Source organism: Ascidiella aspersa, chromosome 7, assembly GCF_963924565.1.
Source record: "Ascidiella aspersa chromosome 7, kaAscAspe10.2, whole genome shotgun sequence".
Classification (NCBI taxonomy): Eukaryota; Metazoa; Chordata; class Ascidiacea; order Phlebobranchia; family Ascidiidae; genus Ascidiella; species Ascidiella aspersa.
This window is the reverse complement of record NC_139453.1, coordinates 6,886,970-6,903,887: the sequence shown is the minus strand read 5'-3', so window position 1 is coordinate 6,903,887 and position 16,918 is coordinate 6,886,970. Positions and strand designations below refer to the sequence as shown.

At 37.1% G+C, this 16,918-nt stretch overlaps 2 protein-coding genes across 2 annotated transcripts in view; one reads left to right on the top strand and one right to left on the bottom strand.

The window, feature by feature from the left end:
- Nucleotides 1-16,918, top strand: part of LOC146137469 (cadherin-23-like) — a 72,797-nt gene that overhangs the window by 48,412 nt on the left and 7,467 nt on the right. The window contains exons 33-38 of the mRNA XM_083394355.1: nucleotides 4,927-5,141; nucleotides 5,945-6,102; nucleotides 7,162-7,304; nucleotides 8,571-8,775; nucleotides 10,609-10,894; nucleotides 11,729-11,892. Coding sequence (XP_083250481.1) covers nucleotides 4,927-5,141; nucleotides 5,945-6,102; nucleotides 7,162-7,304; nucleotides 8,571-8,775; nucleotides 10,609-10,894; nucleotides 11,729-11,892 — 1,171 coding nt within the window. The remainder of the gene's footprint in view (nucleotides 1-4,926; nucleotides 5,142-5,944; nucleotides 6,103-7,161; nucleotides 7,305-8,570; nucleotides 8,776-10,608; nucleotides 10,895-11,728; nucleotides 11,893-16,918) is intronic.
- On the bottom strand, nucleotides 11,209-16,280 carry LOC146137470 (cholesterol 25-hydroxylase-like). The gene is made up of 6 exons (XM_083393703.1): nucleotides 15,967-16,280; nucleotides 14,925-15,090; nucleotides 14,341-14,474; nucleotides 13,648-13,759; nucleotides 12,818-12,987; nucleotides 11,209-12,108 (listed from the first exon to the last, which is right to left on the bottom strand). The coding sequence occupies exons 1-6, from the start codon at nucleotides 16,278-16,280 to the stop codon at nucleotides 12,027-12,029; spliced, it is 978 nt and encodes a 325-aa protein (XP_083249829.1). The 3' UTR covers nucleotides 11,209-12,026.

The following is a 16,918-nucleotide window of genomic DNA, read 5'->3' as shown; positions in this document are numbered from 1 at the left end:
GTTATGTCATAAACAAGCCTGGTTCCCTTCAGCAAATGCCACATAAACCTTGTTTTTTAGCTGGCGACTGCTTTTGCTACTTCTAATACTAAACGTTTAGTTTGTGTTTGTTGTTTCTTGTAATTTCTTTTTTTATCAAATACTAAACGGCGACCCCCCAGACAACCACTTGCGACTCCTTGGGGAAAACCAGTGTCATAGAGAGATAAGACATCCGACCTGAAGTTGGCTAAAACAAGCTTTGAATTAAACAAAATGCACCCCATTGAAGAGAATGACCGCGGTCTTATACATTGCCCAATGGTATAACGGATTTTGCCGAAACGTAATACAAAGACCAGGCACACCACAAAAGAAAGCCTTTTAAAGGCAATTTTATGTGTCTCCAAAGCCGGTGTCAATCAAACAAGTTTTTAATCGGTAATTAAGACGCTTTATTTTATTGCCGTTCTTAACAAAAACAAAAAATGTCAGCAAATTTTGTGTGTTGCTTATAATTATTACATTGTAAAGATCAATGAAATGTTTTTGTAAAGTCAAAAAGCAAATTTATAAAGTTTGAAATGATTTTATTACCGATTTAAAGCATTGTTAATAAAAGGGTGCATTAACTGTTATTTTCATTTTGGGCACTATAATTTATTCAAAAAAAAGTTCATTATTTCACAAAAAGTTCATTTTTCCATAACATTTCATAAATCGACTCAATAACTTGGATTTTTATTCTTTTACAAAACGTGAAAATATTTCATTGCAACCTCACGATCGATCTGATTTCGCTGTTTATTCTATCTTTCGTAGTCCATTTTATTATCTTTTACAGAATAGCGTATAAGTTAGTGTTATCTTCGCAGCATTACGCATAAGCTATAGCACACGTTACGCCCTTCGAAGATCTGTCAGTGAGATATAAAACATACACCAGGCGACCCGAACAGACATCTCTATTCTCTCTCTCTGTAATATACCAATAAATACGCACCAAGCCGTTTCCCATTTCCGTATCTGGACCACGCATTTTCACTGCGCTGTGAAGCTGTAGCTTTCAGATGGGCGGAAATGAAATTCGTATTTGCGCAACGATGGGATTTTACCGTCTGAAAAAATCTGCTCCTAGTCGCCAGAATTTTGACAGCGCGTTTTTAAACTGCGGCTTTTGCGTTTAGTAAATCGCCTTTTCGACCAACTAAAAGGTTATTTTATTCAAATCGTACTTTCCAGGTATATAGTCAAGCAATATGTCTGCGTAATTTTTTGTAAAAATAGGTTTTACGCCCTGGCTTATATTGATACGTCAGATGACTTTGGAAATTTTAACAAGAGATTAACTATACAGGTATATAAAATATGTTGACATAAAATGGGTTCACTTAGCTATTTCCATAACAAATAGAAACAATTTCCTTTTAACCTATAGATTCCTAGTTCACCGCACACTAATTAAAAAGTCTAATTAACCACACCTCAGCGGCGTAATTAATCACCACCTCACATCGACCATAGAAAAACAAACATCGCATCCAAAACCGATCGTACTGGATTCTGCGACCCTCAAAACGACACTAACCCCCGATCCGTCTCCATAAAACGACAAAACACCTCCCTGTACAAACTAGCAATTCCAGCAGTGCAAGCTATACGGGGGCTGCTAAATAAACTGGTCGGCAATGCTGCCGATGACAAGTACTGGACACTGTGGGATCTATGACCTTTTTACACCTTTCGCGCCAAAATGTTCTTAAACGATTTCCTAACAGTGCCGTAATGCGGCGTTATTGATTTTTTCGCCGTGCGTTTGTATAATATTTTTAAAACACCGCACAATTTTTAGTTATGGTATGGTTTTGTCGTAACACACATAAGAGCTTTCTGCTACATCGGTTAGCCAATGTTAAAGCTAATTTTAAAAGTTTCTATTTTTCCTGATAAAATCCACGCCTTTTTCTCGTAAATGCGGTAGTTATTTTTTTTTTAAATTAACTTATACGCCAGTAATGGTGTTGATTTAAAATTAATCATTTTTTCGTTTGTTTTAATTGTCTGCAATTTTTTACGATTAAGTATTACATTATTCCCAGTAAAAACAATTAATTTATCATTACTTGACATTTAGTACAGCACGAATCGCCAAACGACTGGCGTAGTGTTTCTCAACCTTATTTAGCGGAGACCATTATTAAGCTAAATATAAGTATAACAACAAAACCTTACCACCCAACTCTCTACGCTGAACTTTGGATCAAATAATAATAAATTAGCATTAAAAGTTCGAATTCAGTTAATATATTCAGTTTCTTCCTATTAATTTTTTGGAGGAAATCTTGCTCACAACCAATCTCAAACGGTATAAACCTGTGAGCAACTTAAGCAAATCATTTCGGCCAAAACTGCAAAATACTGCTTTACCATTTAAAAAGTGGCTTAACTGCTCAAAAAATCCTGAATTTTTTCAATTATCTTCAAGCCCTGGCTGTCAATTACGGCTAAATAAACTGACTGGCCCTCACGGAAGCCCAACGCGATGGTCACTAGGCCTTGCCTTGCAAACTTGTTTTGATACGGCGCTTATTTTCGATGAGCGACTGGCTCAGCTGATAAACTGCTGCCACTTCTGCTGAAAAGGTCGCCGGCAATTTTGCCAATTGAGCCATTTGCGATCGCTCGCTTGTGACGTAACAATACGGCCACGCCTGTAATTTAGACCAAGACCTGTTCTGCGAAAGAAAAGCTTGTTTTGTGGCGCGAAATTGGGTGGACTGTCCTTTTCTAAACTTGTACGTTGAAAGCGTACGGTAGATTCAAACTTGTTAAGTTCACGATTTTTAATGCAACAGTGTTCTATACGCCCACCGCTGATTAAACAATTGTGTTGATTATTAAAGTAAACTTACTTGATATGTACTATAAATAATCCAATTAATTTTTAAATCAAATCTTCGTAACCCCACAACACATCTAAATAAAATTCAAACCCCATAATAATAAATTGCTTCTATCAAATAAAAGGATACATTACTACAATACAATTATAACCAATTAAAATTTTAAAGCTGTGGTAAAATTTAACACATTGAAACGATTTAAGATATTAATTTACAAATGATAATAATCATCTATTTTTTAAAGCTTTCAACAAATTTTCATATGAATGGCAATTAAACTTTCCCGCGCTTTTTTGATGTTGATACTGTTCACCTAAATGGCAAAATAACCCCTGGTATTCTGACCCTACTGTCAACCTTTTGACAGCGAACAGGTGTCATGGTTAGGATTGTCACAATCCGGTTTCCACGCAACTTTGATTGTGCCTCGAAATAAAAGGTCGCTCTGAACAACCATGGGTTTATTGGAATGTCAGTCAAATTGTGACGTCGCACCCCTAATTACACTGCATGGTGTGTAGGCTATCTTGGGTTTCTATTAGGGGTCTTGTCAAGAACTCGAAATGTCTAGTCTACATATATAGTCTGACACAGCAGGAAGTCTAAAGTTTAGTTTTTTTTCGGGAAAACTACAAGTATAATTTAAAATTACTCATTTGGGTATTTTACTAACTATTTACCGTCCTAAATTCAAGTAATATCATACCTACTATACTTCGTGTTTAAACCTACAATACATTCACAACTTTACAGAAACGTCTTGTGTTGAATGTTGATCATTTTCTTTAGTTTCTCTAAAACAGAAACATTTGGAAGCAAAACGCAAAAAGAAATTTTTGTTGACGGTTTAAAAATGTTTCCTCCCAATCTCAATAACGCAAAAAAATATCAGAACAACTTAAAAATGAATACGCTGTTGCTGTCAGGCATTGTTTCCAAAAAAATTGTTCTTCTGGCAACATTTTATTTAAGTACCAACGTTCCGAACACCTATTCGGGCAATCTTTTTTAGGGCAGTATTATTGCAACTATAGGCGAAAAAGTTTTTTCCCCGATATGAATTTAATTCTTTAAATGAGATGACGCCTAGTCCTTAATGCTCCCAATAGGATATAATGTAGCCCACTATCCATTGTCAAAAAACTAGGAGGTTCAGACGTTTCGAAATAGCTGCAGGAAGTGTCTCGTGTCTCGAATCTCAATCAACTTGTCGGAAACAGCGGCTATAGGGTCGGGAATGTGCATTGTCGGGTCTTCTTTTGTTGGCAAATGGTCCGCGGTGAAAACCGAATTCGTGTCCGTTGCTAAGCCAGCTGCTGAGATTAAGCTTGTGCTGTTTGTTTGGGCATTTTTTGTATTCAGTTTGGTGGCTACCGGACCTTGTAGCAACACAAAAAGTTTTTTTGGTTTTACGTGCGGACCAATGAACCATAGTTCGCAGCGCTTGTATTATGACCTCAACATAATATAGTATAATATGCACAATAGCCTACAGTCACATTAGCCTATAGTGCATATTATACTATATTATATGCACATATTATAGTGTTTTGTATTTGTGTAGACTGGGATCAGCTATTAAGTCCATTCATTCGACTTTTTGGCGTATCTGCTGTATCCTGTATTTTGAACTAAGTTGTTTCGCTCTTTAACCAATGTGATTCTCTTTGTATATGAGTTTGGCTACAACTTGGCAATCCTGTATTCCTAAATTTTGCCAAAGTTATGACGCACAGTTACAATGCTAAGTTTGGGGATTTATCTTAAAATCGGACCTGGGTTTATTGCTTTAACGCCGTTGTGACCCCACAAATTGCCGTAAAAACAAACAAGAGCGACTATAATTGCTAATAAATACCATATCTAGGTAGCTGGGTGTTAAATCCACGGAAGAAGAATATTCTTTTCTCGATATATTAGCAACAAAGTTTCTTATCAAAATCCAGCACATTGTAAATCTTTTTTTGTTTGTTTTGGTTCTATAAATATTTTTCATATCCATAAGTTACCACAGGTCCACAACTAACCTCAACCCTTTTTTCAGGCCTTTTCGCGATCGACGCGTTCACCGGTGACGTCACAGTAAGCAAGCAGGTCGTAGCGTCGGAGCGCCACCCAACGGTCGGTAACCTGACGGTGACGGCGACGGACGGTGGCGGCAGAGAGTCGAACGTCACGATCCAAACAGAAGTGATTGACGTGAACGACCACGCGCCCAACTTTGTGGCTCCCGAGTTTGGAGTCATCTCAATACTGGAGGTAAAGTTTGATTTAACTGGTAAACAACAAATCGTTTGCGTTCCTTGTTTATTGGCACATTTACGATTTTACAATCGTCGTCAGGTAGTTCTTGTTTGATTTTTGGGTCATTCTGACGGGAAATTTGCTTAGACATTTTAGCCACATGGTTTGCAAACTAACGCCGCGATTACTACTTTAAAAAGCAAATTTCCTAAAAGTAATTGAAAGGTAATTACAACTGTTTAAGCCAGAAAAAAATGCGGATATTCAACTTGGAAAACTTACTTTTGTACCTTTCGATTTTAACAGTATAGGTTGTCCATGGTAGTGACGTCATTTAATTTAGAAGCGCTGCACAAGAAACTTTTTTTGAAAAAAATAGTTGTAGGTTTAAATCTGAAACCAAACCATATCTTAATATAAGGTTGGTATCGGTCAGCACCTCGGGCGAGTAGTCGACCTACAACTTGTAATCTAGTACGAGGTCCGATGTGTTATGGTCTTTTTTTGTATATCTGTTTTAAAGAGAATTAGTTTTTACCTCGAAAATATTCTTTGGACCGATATTTTTTTCAAATAACAAGATTTTATTCATGAATGACTTTGAATAAAGACAGGAAAGTCTAAAAACTATTTGCTCCATTTCGTCATTTTCGTTATTTACGTGTAAGGGTGAGGAGATATTTTAATATTCCACACATTCAATTTGCCATTTATATCGAAAATTATGGCAATTCACTAGATCCGCTCGGTAAAGTTAACTTTAAATCTAGCTGTTGTCGAACAAAAAAACACGATCACGATTTGCATTCCCGCCACAGGAGCAGCCGGGCGGAACGTTTGTGACGCAAGCAATCGCAACCGATGACGACATAGGTCTCAACTCCCAGGTGCGCTACAAGCTGCACGACCCCGACGCAGCCAACCAGAACGCCTTTCTCATCGATGACGTCACAGGCCGAATCGTGACGTCACGCAGGTAGTGGCAACCTTTTAATTTTCGAAGTAAATGCGATTAAGGGACGAATTACTTTTTTTTAATGTGTTAATAACCTTTTAAAAAGTTTACATTTTTGTATTATAAAATGTTTTTATGAAAATTATGCAGTAGAAAGTTTTAAAGAATAAGGAAAATATTTAAATATTAAATAATGATAAAACATTGGGTTTCACATGCAATCTGTGTGTAAGCAAATTTCTTTTTTTTTAAGTTCCAGGAACTTGCGTTCCGCACAACTAAAAATATTGTTTAACCGACGGTTTTAATAGGCTTCCTACTATATTTTTGGAAAATACTTGAAATCCTAAACAGGTATTTTCTCATTACTCGTTACGCGGCCTTCGTCTAAGTAAATAAATTCCCAAGCTTATTTCCCTTTCCCGCGGCATATCATTAAGATAAAAGATACACTCGAATTGTTTTCGGATGAAAATTAAATTTAGCTGAAGCTTAAAATTCAACCGAATTTTATTGAAGCCACTACAGTTTTGACTCCATGATCACTTATATTTCCTTAGTGTAACGATAAAATCAATTAAATAAAGTTCGTCACAAATGTGGCGGTATCAGCTGTGTTTGGTGTTACAAATGACTTGTTTCCAAATCTGATCTGTCAACCTTTGGAAAGCCATAAGTTTATACATAATTAGCAGTAAATTTTACCGGTATTTAGGCGAAAACCTTGTTTTGTACTGTTATATTTTATCTGTTTTATTCGATAGTGTGTGTGTGGGGGGGGGGGGGGGGTGGTCAAACATGCGGCCAAGAGGACCATTTCGTGCAGCCCGCGAGAAATTTTTAACACAAAAATGTGCTGGCAAAAAGCCTAAAATGTTTTGCCAATAAGGTTGCCTCAGACCGTTGTCAGGTGTTCGCCACGTAAGTACCATCAATCTAAATCTAAAGATTTTTTATAAACTTAACAAGTGGCCTGTTTAAAATTGAAAAATTCCGTTTAAACCATCCTTACAGTTATCCGGCTCTCTATAAACAAGTTTGATGACGCCTGGTTTAAACCAACATGATAACTTTCTTCAGGTTAGACAGAGAAGAACGACAGACCTACTCGCTACTCATTCAGGCCCATGACCTTGGCTCGCCCCAACTTCACAACAACAAGATCATCAAGGTCATTATTGATGACGTCAACGACAATAGGCCGGCTTTTCCGAGGGGCAACAGTAAAGGTAAGGTTTTCACAGAAACTCTGGCCGCTATGTGAATGTGTTTAACTTAAATCGATAAAATGAGTATTAATGCAAAAGAGACGCTCGGGTACAAAAATAGCTCGGATAAATCAGCTTTTAAAACACTATACCAGTGGTTTTCAACCGGGGCGTTTCTAGATTTAACGAACTAAATCATTTAGATACAAAAAAATGTTGAAAAATTATGAAAACATGGATCTTAAATTATGATATATTAACGCTATTTGTCTTATGTTTTGGTCACTTCTAAAAAGTCTAATTAATAGGAATTAGATCGCCAAAGCTTCGCAGTTATATTTACGCTAATTCATTTTTGACACTCAAGGGTGCCTGGGAATATTCCAAATTCTTTAAGTTTAGTTGGCAAGCTTCTTGGTACAATGTTTTATGTACGATTAAAGTGCTAATAATAAAAACGTTTTATCAACCCTGTTGCACAGTTAATGTGCTGTTTTATTTATTTTTTTATTTTAACGTTACAGTTAACCATTTAACAAAAATACGTGCAAGGGTGTCGCGAATGATTTATATTATATGTAGGGTGCCGCAAGTCGAATAAGGTTGCGAAACACTGCACTATACCAAAAGAAGTATGTAGTTTTCGGTCCAACCGAATAGTATATTAATTAGTTTCTATTATATAATAAAATTATTGTTTAGAAATTAAAAAAAAATTAAAAGCCTTATGGTTGAAGTATATAATACATGGGGCTCTCTTTTTTTTTTAGCTGCCCACCCATTAGCGTATGCAGTACATAAACTGAGATTTGGTACGTTTACTGTACAGGGCGGTTACGCCACAAAGCAATGTAAAACCTTACTTTTTGGAAATACAGTCAATAATTACCTTCGATGGGCAAGACAATAGTACCACAACAAAACGTTTCTTATTGTGGAAATATTTAATGGATTGCTAATTATACCTTTCCATTAGCTGTGATTATTTGTTACTGGCGGCTGTATCTTAGACGTTGCACTTACTAAGATTAAACCTTGTATTAGCTGGTCACAAATAACATCAGCAAAAATTTCGTTAATCACTGTTACGGAAAATCGTTACACTTGCAAGAAAATAAACTTAATCCGAAATTTCTCTCTCGGTTGGAGAAAGCGTGATATATATATATTTATATGAAACACAATATAAAAACATTTTAAAGATTCCCTGTTGGTCTAATACAGTTAAAAGTTTATTTTACTGTATTTTGTAAGATACCTTTCCGACATTTTCAGTTGGAGCTGTCCAGCATATGAGCGTTCTCGAGACGGCCAAACCTGGCGACGTGATTGGTCGGATCAGACGAGCACTCGATCGTGACCAGAACGCTAAAATCTACTATCACATACTGTCACAAGATGGCAGTACGGAGCAGATTGATTTCTTTGCGATTGAAGGCAGCCGATTGGTGCTCACTCGAGCGTTGGACCGCGAATCACTGGACCGGTAAGTGCTGTTTTTATTTTGCAGGGTTCAGAGTGTTCATAGGTTAAACGCTTAGGAAAAATGTACTTTCTTTACTGTATTTTGTCCCTTACGACATTTTTTTTATAGCGGGTTCAAAAACTATTTTTGTCACGTCTCAGTTATTCAACTATGTCCTTTTCTACTAAGTAGTTAAACTGACAAGCTTACAAATCACCGTTTCATAGCCTTTTTACATTTGCTGTACTTAACTTTGGTGCGTCAAGTAAGGCATGTTTGTTTAACCCTATAGTTAAATATTTATATGGGTTTCTGGAAAGTGTAAACACCTAATCCGCGCTTTTCGCAGCCTTGATTTGTAACTGAATACAGAAAAACGCTGTTGACACATCGACACCCTTTGTATTTTGTATGCGTCTGTGTGTTTTTAACTGTCAAGTCTAGCTATATGTATATATTATTAGTACGAGTTGTTCTGGGCAAGTAGGAACAACATTTTGCAAAGTTGCAGGTAAAAAAATTGGCTAAATTTGGATATTTCTAGTTTAAAACGATTTGACTGTGTTTGGTGTCTGTACCCAATTTGTACAAAATTTAAAATTAACGAAAAAATGAAAATAAATTCCTTTTCTTTCATTGCTATAATCGCTTGCACTTCGTTTTTAACACAGGCAGTATAACGTATACGCAAGTCGTAAAATTCTACGAACTAAAGATTTTTAACGCTGCAAAGCACTTAATTTAATTGCCAGGCCAATTATTTATGCTGGTTTCACGAGATATATCAACACCGGGCGTTTAACCGACGTTTTCCAAACTACATTATAAACACAACGATTTGTCAGCTGTCTGTCAGAGTGTGTTGTTTAAATAGGACTTGTGCCTCCATTGTGGAATGGCCGTTACGCCCGTTCCATTGCTATTTACGGACGACGAATTTTGCCTTGTCATTCCGTGAGTCACGAACGCATTAACTGAAATGCCGTTATGCGTTTCTAACAAAACCATACGCCGCTCCATAACGGAAAATAGGCATTTCTGATACTTGACATTTTATTCCGATATCTATGCCCGATATTTTGGACAAAAAGTATCTCGATCCCATCCGATTCCAAATGACGTCATTACTACACTTAGCTATTCAAATTAAATAATTTCGATGTTTTTCAGGACAAATTTCTTTAGCATTACAAAATGTAGTTACCTCCAGTCTATAAGGAATTATTAGTTGATAAAAAATTTTTCTGATAGAATCGCTGTCATGGATTCCAAATCTTGGCTGAAATTCCCATATTATGTGGTGCCAGATCACCACCGATACGATCCCGGTGTCAGACGAGTACCGATACTACCACTTGGTATCAGGGTATCGGCTCCGATCCGATATTATCGAACATTCCTAGTTACAAATATGGGACTTTAATTTCAAAAGTTATTCCATAAATATTCAAATTAGAAAGTTTCGAAACGCTTAAAAGCCATTCTTTCAGTTTATGAGGCCAAATTTACTTTAGAACTAGAACATGTAGTTGCCTTCAGTTGTGGAGAAAGTATTCGTTAATATATTAAACTTGATGACAGAAATCGCATCGATTGCAAATCATGGCTGAATACCAATATTAATTTAGTATCAGATCGGTACCGATACCACCCTAGTATCGGACGAGTACCGATACTAGCACTTAGCATCGCGTATCGGCTACACTCCGATAAAATCGGACATTCCCAGTTACAAATATATGGCTTAAGTTGGATTTCAGCAAAATCGTCAAGTCCAAGTTGAAGAAAATATCCCAAACCAGCGTTCCGCTTTTTATGCAAGATCAACAGACTTACATTTTCACCCCTATATAGGTACGTGCTGATAGTCGGCGCCACCAACAACCCCAACTTCACTGCCCCCCTCCCCTTCGGCCCCTGGGACGCCACTTTGACGTCACAAAGACCCCGACCTCAGGGCATCCTGACCAATAGGATCTCGCAACCCCTCACCCTGGCCCTGAACCCGGCCCGAGACAGTTCCCTACTGAGGCTTGTGATCGATGTTGATGACGTCATTGATGAGGCGCCGCGGTTCGCGCGTCATCGTTACGTCACAGCGGTGGTGACGTCAGCAAGAGTGGGAGCCGAAGTGATAAAGGTATGTAAATAGATCTAATATTATTTTTACAGTTCATGTTGATCAAACCATTTATTTTCTATCGTATTTCGACGTTTAGTCATTATGACGTTGATAATGCATATTGTGTTTTTGGAACGCTCAAACAATGGTATTTCATTCTGAATAAAATTACCTCATTATATTCAACGTCACAACCTATTTTTCAATTTGCAAAAGTTTTAGATGGGAAAAGTTATTTAAAACCGACGCTGTGGGTTGCATATTAAAGATCCTAAATGGTCACCCACATGTGATTGTCATTTTTGTTCATTTACTTTCATAAAACAGGGGTAAGTACTGCGGATAGTAAACATTCACAAAGAAAACAAACAACAAGAATTCGATGAACAATTCTGAGCCAAAATATATCGTCTTTTAAATGGTTGCTGATGTGCCATACAGGAAACATGCGTTCATTTCAAAGTCGGTTGAAGTATTAGAAAAAAAACAACAAATAAATCAGAGTTGCGCTAACATAACACAAGGGTATAACATAACAAACAACAACCCGTGATTCAGGCAATAATTGCCATGGAATAAAATATAATGATAAACAGCAATCTTTCGCACAATAACATTTAACTTACTGCAACATTTATTGTAAAATAATAATAAAGTTAAAGACATTATTCCTTCGAACAAGCAATTTAACCATAGGCAGTGGAGTGTTACTTTAAAAGGGTCACCAACGAATACATTCTTTGTTACGTCACACGACGCGATTATCACATCGTGACGTCACAAGTTTGACGATCTCACAGCAAACTTGGTTTTCGTGTGCGAAAAAAAACTTTCAACGCTCTTCTCTCGCAGATGAACGCTAGCGACTCGGATTTAAACGATCACATCGCCTACGAAATAATCTCATGTCGACTGACGTCAACGGACAACAAGACGACGATTCGACGTCACGATTACGTCATCAACCCCAACAGTGGCGTCATTTCGCTGGCATCGCCGATGAAACAACGGAGAGGGTAAAACATAATAAATAAATAGCCTAAACTTCGTTATAAGAACGGTATTTTCCTATAAATTATTACAAATTGTTGATACGTCAACGCGAAGCAGCGGAATTTGATGACGTCACACTTTTTTGTGATACGTGACGTCACTGTCGCCGATGCTTTTGCGATCTCGCACGCCACCAGTCGACCATGCAGTCTAGGTAGGTGAAAATCGGTTGGTAGTACCTGGGCGAAAAATAAGAAAGAGTTAGTCAAGCTGATGAGATTAGTAATTTTAGTTGTTTGGTAAAGTATGGCGACATGGGCTTGGTTCTGTGGCGCTATTAACATTTTGGCATTGCTTCTGTGAACGAGTGATTTGATCATCGATTTGAAGTTAAGTATAGGTTTGCATGCGACATTTTTAGCAATATGTGGTATGTTCTCTATTTAAGCCTGTCTTACGCTGTTTTGTATAATAATTTGATAAGGCACTTGAAATAAGTTTAAAAGCTATATTTTACAAGTACATATTGTAAACTATATCTAGGTATTAAAAGACTGGAAAAAATATTCAATTAAACAATTAAGATCTATTACTCCCATTTTGTAAAATAACGTTTCGCCTATAACTCAATGAAATACATTTTTTTATTGAACTTTTTGTAAGTTAGCAAAACCTACATCATTTCATTCTTATAAGTTCGAGTTTAATGAATATGAGCCATGGCTGCGTATTTCATTTTCGTTTTTTTCAAATTTTATCAGCAATCTTGCTCAGAACCAATCTCAATAAATCTAACCCCATAAAACTGCAGCAGTCGGCGACCAAACCAAGTCAAGCGGCGACCCATAGGTTGATGAACACTGTCTTAAAACATATCCCGGCTTCGCAATTTAAAACGAACAACCGCTCCGCGCAAACCACCCTAATTCCGCTAAATCCACCTTTTACCTGTTGCCGCATTCGTGGTGCCTGTGGTGCCGTCTGGGGCCGCCAACCAAACCCAGGGGAAGCACCTTGTCGTAGCCCCAGGGGAAATCGTAGCCGCTGTGGTTGTCCATTAACACTGGGATGAAGGTCATTATGAAGAGTGTGCGCGTCAGTGGATGGGCACCCTGCATCTGTTGTTTAGTAAAATACTTGGGTTTTTAAGTAATTCAGTAAAGGTTTACATAATATTTAATAATTATGTAAACGGTTACGTCTTTAGTAATTAAGTAAACGACCTTGTAAGTGATTCAGTGAAGGGTTGACACTGGGAATGTTCTATACTTAATATTTTTTTCAAACGGGGTATTTTTGGAACGAATTATCACGACCCGATTTGACACCAAATGAGATCCTTCATATATGTTTAAACAAGCAAAATAGAAGAAACTAAAAGTGACAAAAATAAATACTTCTAGGTATTTAGCAACAAAAATAATTTACCGTTAAGAAGTTTATTTTTATTTTTTCCCCCAACATTTATAAGGCAGAATTACTGCTTTGGTTAGCCAACTATATCGCTAAAATTCCTATAAAAACTTAACATCAGATCGGCACCGATACCACCCCAGTATCGGACGAGTACCGATACTACACCATTTAGCATCGAATATCGGCTTTAATTCGACATTAACTGACTATAATTGGTACTTCGGTGGTGAAATGTTCCAATTGGTAAAAAGTGAACTTTTAAAAAAAGGCTAGGTTAGGCAATTTATTCAAACTCCGTTCTAGTGGCGTTTTAATTAGAGACCGGTCGGGATTAATTGATTAGTTTAACGTAAAATACTAACCTTGAATCCTGCGTTTGCGGCAAGTACTAAGGCCATCCTTTCAACTAAATGCAGCTGGTTGGTGACTTTAACGTTTAGCGACTCGTGCGTGTGATGCGTCTTGTGGAAAAGCCTGTGTAAAATTATATTATAAAAGGTAATGCCGGCAAATATAATTGTTTTGTTAAAATGCTAGTCTAACTTATTATTCAAACCGATGCTTATCTAAATGCGTCGAGAGTTATAATATGTGTTGTTTAATTTAAAACTTCTATAGTAGCCCAGGACCATTTAAAATTACCTTAAGTTTGGGGTTTAAATGTTTTTTCATTCGTTTCATTGAAACCGCAGAGTTAAACGAAGTTTGAGCCGTTTCTTTATGAAACTTACCGCATTACAAAAGCAGCTAAATAATTAATAAAGCACACAAAACAATGCACCTACTGCTTTAAAGACAGTAACAGGTATTTAGCGGAAACTGTTTACAGAAATAGCGGAAGAAAAACATTGAAAAAGGGCCGTAAAAGGGTTATTTTATGTAAGCTTGAGTATAAAAACCATGGCTAACACAACACCAAATAGTTGAAAATTTGATTTTACAAAAAAACACGTACTTCAAGCTGGACATAAAAACTTAAAGCGATCAAATATATACAATAAACTTATTGCTTTTAACAACAGCGGCTTAAACAAACAAACTAGCCTTGGGTTTACCTATAAAGTGTGGCGCTCTTGTGAAATATGAAATGCTGCAGAAAGAAAAGCGCGTCATAGACCACCAACGCGACCAGCAGGTGTCGCAGCACGTCGCTCAGAAGGGGAGGGGCCTCGGGCAGGGCACGCGTCACCTAAAACATAGAAATCACATGAATTATTCACATTCGTTCAAATGGGGACAGGGTCTACAGAATTACGGCGAAATGGCCTGTGTTTGTTAAAGCAATTAAGATGCAAGATTGCGGCCAATTACGTTTTTCTTTTTGTTTGCGCAATGGGTTCAGACGTTAAATGCACTGGACATTTTCTAAACAAAAATGCGAAAAATGAAATTAATCCTTCAGTTTTTGCGATGTATTGAGGAGCATTTAAAATGCAAAATTTAAATTTTATAAAATTATATAAATTTCGGATTTAAAAAAAGCACCAGAGTTAAAAAAAAATTCTGGTGATTATACATAGCATTAAACCACGTTATATCCAAACCCGGTAAATCCGCTTGTTGACAACTTAGGCATTAGGCAACCGCAACGTGTCGATTTCAAGCAAACTAACGATGACGTCATGATGACGTGTCATACCTGGAACCAGTGGGTCCGCTTCTCGGCCAGGACGTCCTGGGGAACCCCGGCGTAGCCCTTGACGTGTAAAGTGTCCAAAATAACGAGGGGCCACGAATACTGGAATCCCTCCCACAATTGCATCGCCACCGACGTGCGCTGGTAACCGGCGCTGCTTTCCGTAACCCTGAAAAAAAACGATGATGACGTCATTGATTACGTAATAGGATTAAAAATTAAAGTTCTACCCTGAAAAAATAGTTTCAACAAAAATTTTCACATTTTTTTTTTAATTTAAAATTTTTACAGACTAACAGATAGCGTTTGATGACGCCATAAATTGTGACGTCAAGATTGTGTCGAACGTCCAACCATACTTAAATTTATATAGCGCGGCGAACTGACACCGTATCTTTTAGTTTTTATAGAGTTTTCTTTCTAAATCAAACCACATCTAATGTTTTATCACCGCGTTTTCATTATATGACAAACAATTGTTTTACAATTGTTTGAAAATGAGTCAGTTGCCAAGCTAAATAAAATCATATCCTGACAGGATGTTCAAAACAGCATTTTAATTAAACAGCTTCATATAACAAAACACAGCAACCAAGCCTTATCAGGTCTTTTGATGGTTTTTGAATGTCGGCCGATTTAATTTTCCCGTTGTTTCTTCTGAGTTTTACAAACGCATTATTGCTAAAATTTGATTTATTTAAAAGTTTTTGTTCAGCGAAACTTTTTTTAAAACTGACATAAAATGGAATGATGGTTGGGTGAATTGCTTAAAACAGTGATCTTAAACTTATATTCGCGGCGACCCAATATTTTTCATTTTTGCAAATTGAAATTTAATAAATATAACCCCTGTTTACGCATTTTTCTCAAATTTTATGAGCAATCCTGCTTAGGTCCAATCTTACGAAATCTTTCTCAATTAAACTGCAGCAGCGACCCAACCATATTCAACTGCGACATATAGGTTAATAAACACTTGCTTAAAACATATCCATATATAGACATTTTTGGTCAAAAAAGAACTTTGCTGCCTTAAAATGCTCACTTGTATTTCTCGCCCAACTTGAAGTTGTGAATCAGTCTAAACGCGAACATTGGAATGTAAGCCCAAACCTGGACGAACACCGTTTCGTTGTAGACCGTCGTGTACCACCACTGATGACGTAGAAACTCCCACGTCACGTTTATTGCGTGTTGAATGACGTCAGCTTTGAGGTAGGCGACGTAAATGACCAAAAGGCATAAGAGACGGAGCGTAAAGATTAGGTTTTTCGAGTTGGGCTGCGAATCGGTTTTGTGGCGGTTTCGGTGATGTGTTTTAGTGGCCGAGTGTTCAGTGATGGTTTCTGTCAACGACATTATTTTGCCTAACTGGTCTAAACCGCAAAATATTCCTGAAAATACACAAAACACATTTCAGAAAGCCTAAAAGAAAACACAAAAAAGCCCGCTTTCAAAATCGACTGTAAAAATGGCAACAGGCTTGTTGCAAAAATGATAATACTGAATATTCAAATTCTGTGAACACTTAATCTTAACTGTAAAGTACTGCTGCAAAATTAATTCTGTGTAACGAAAATTATTCAACCGTTAGTCGGTTGGATGTTTCGTTATCGGATTTTCATAAATCGATGTAAAACCACATGTGGTAATAACAATCGATAAAGAATTTGCGCGGGTATGCTGATGGTCCTGTAGGCCTGTCAATCATCTTAAAATAACATTGTGATGTGACAATGCATCTGGAAATTCTAATCACAATATATCTCGAATTCTCGTTTTCTTTCGAAAACTCGAGGAGTCTTTAGAAGGTGTGCTATATGTTGCCGGCTGTTGTTTTTTCTATGGGTTCGTCTGTGCTGTCGTATATTTCTTGTTTTAGCAAAATGTAAAATTTATGCGGTTGCTTGACTATAGTATTATATATATCGCATGCGGAAAGTGTGACACAACAATTGACTTGTTGCCTGTATAAATGCACAGCATAAATAGAGTCC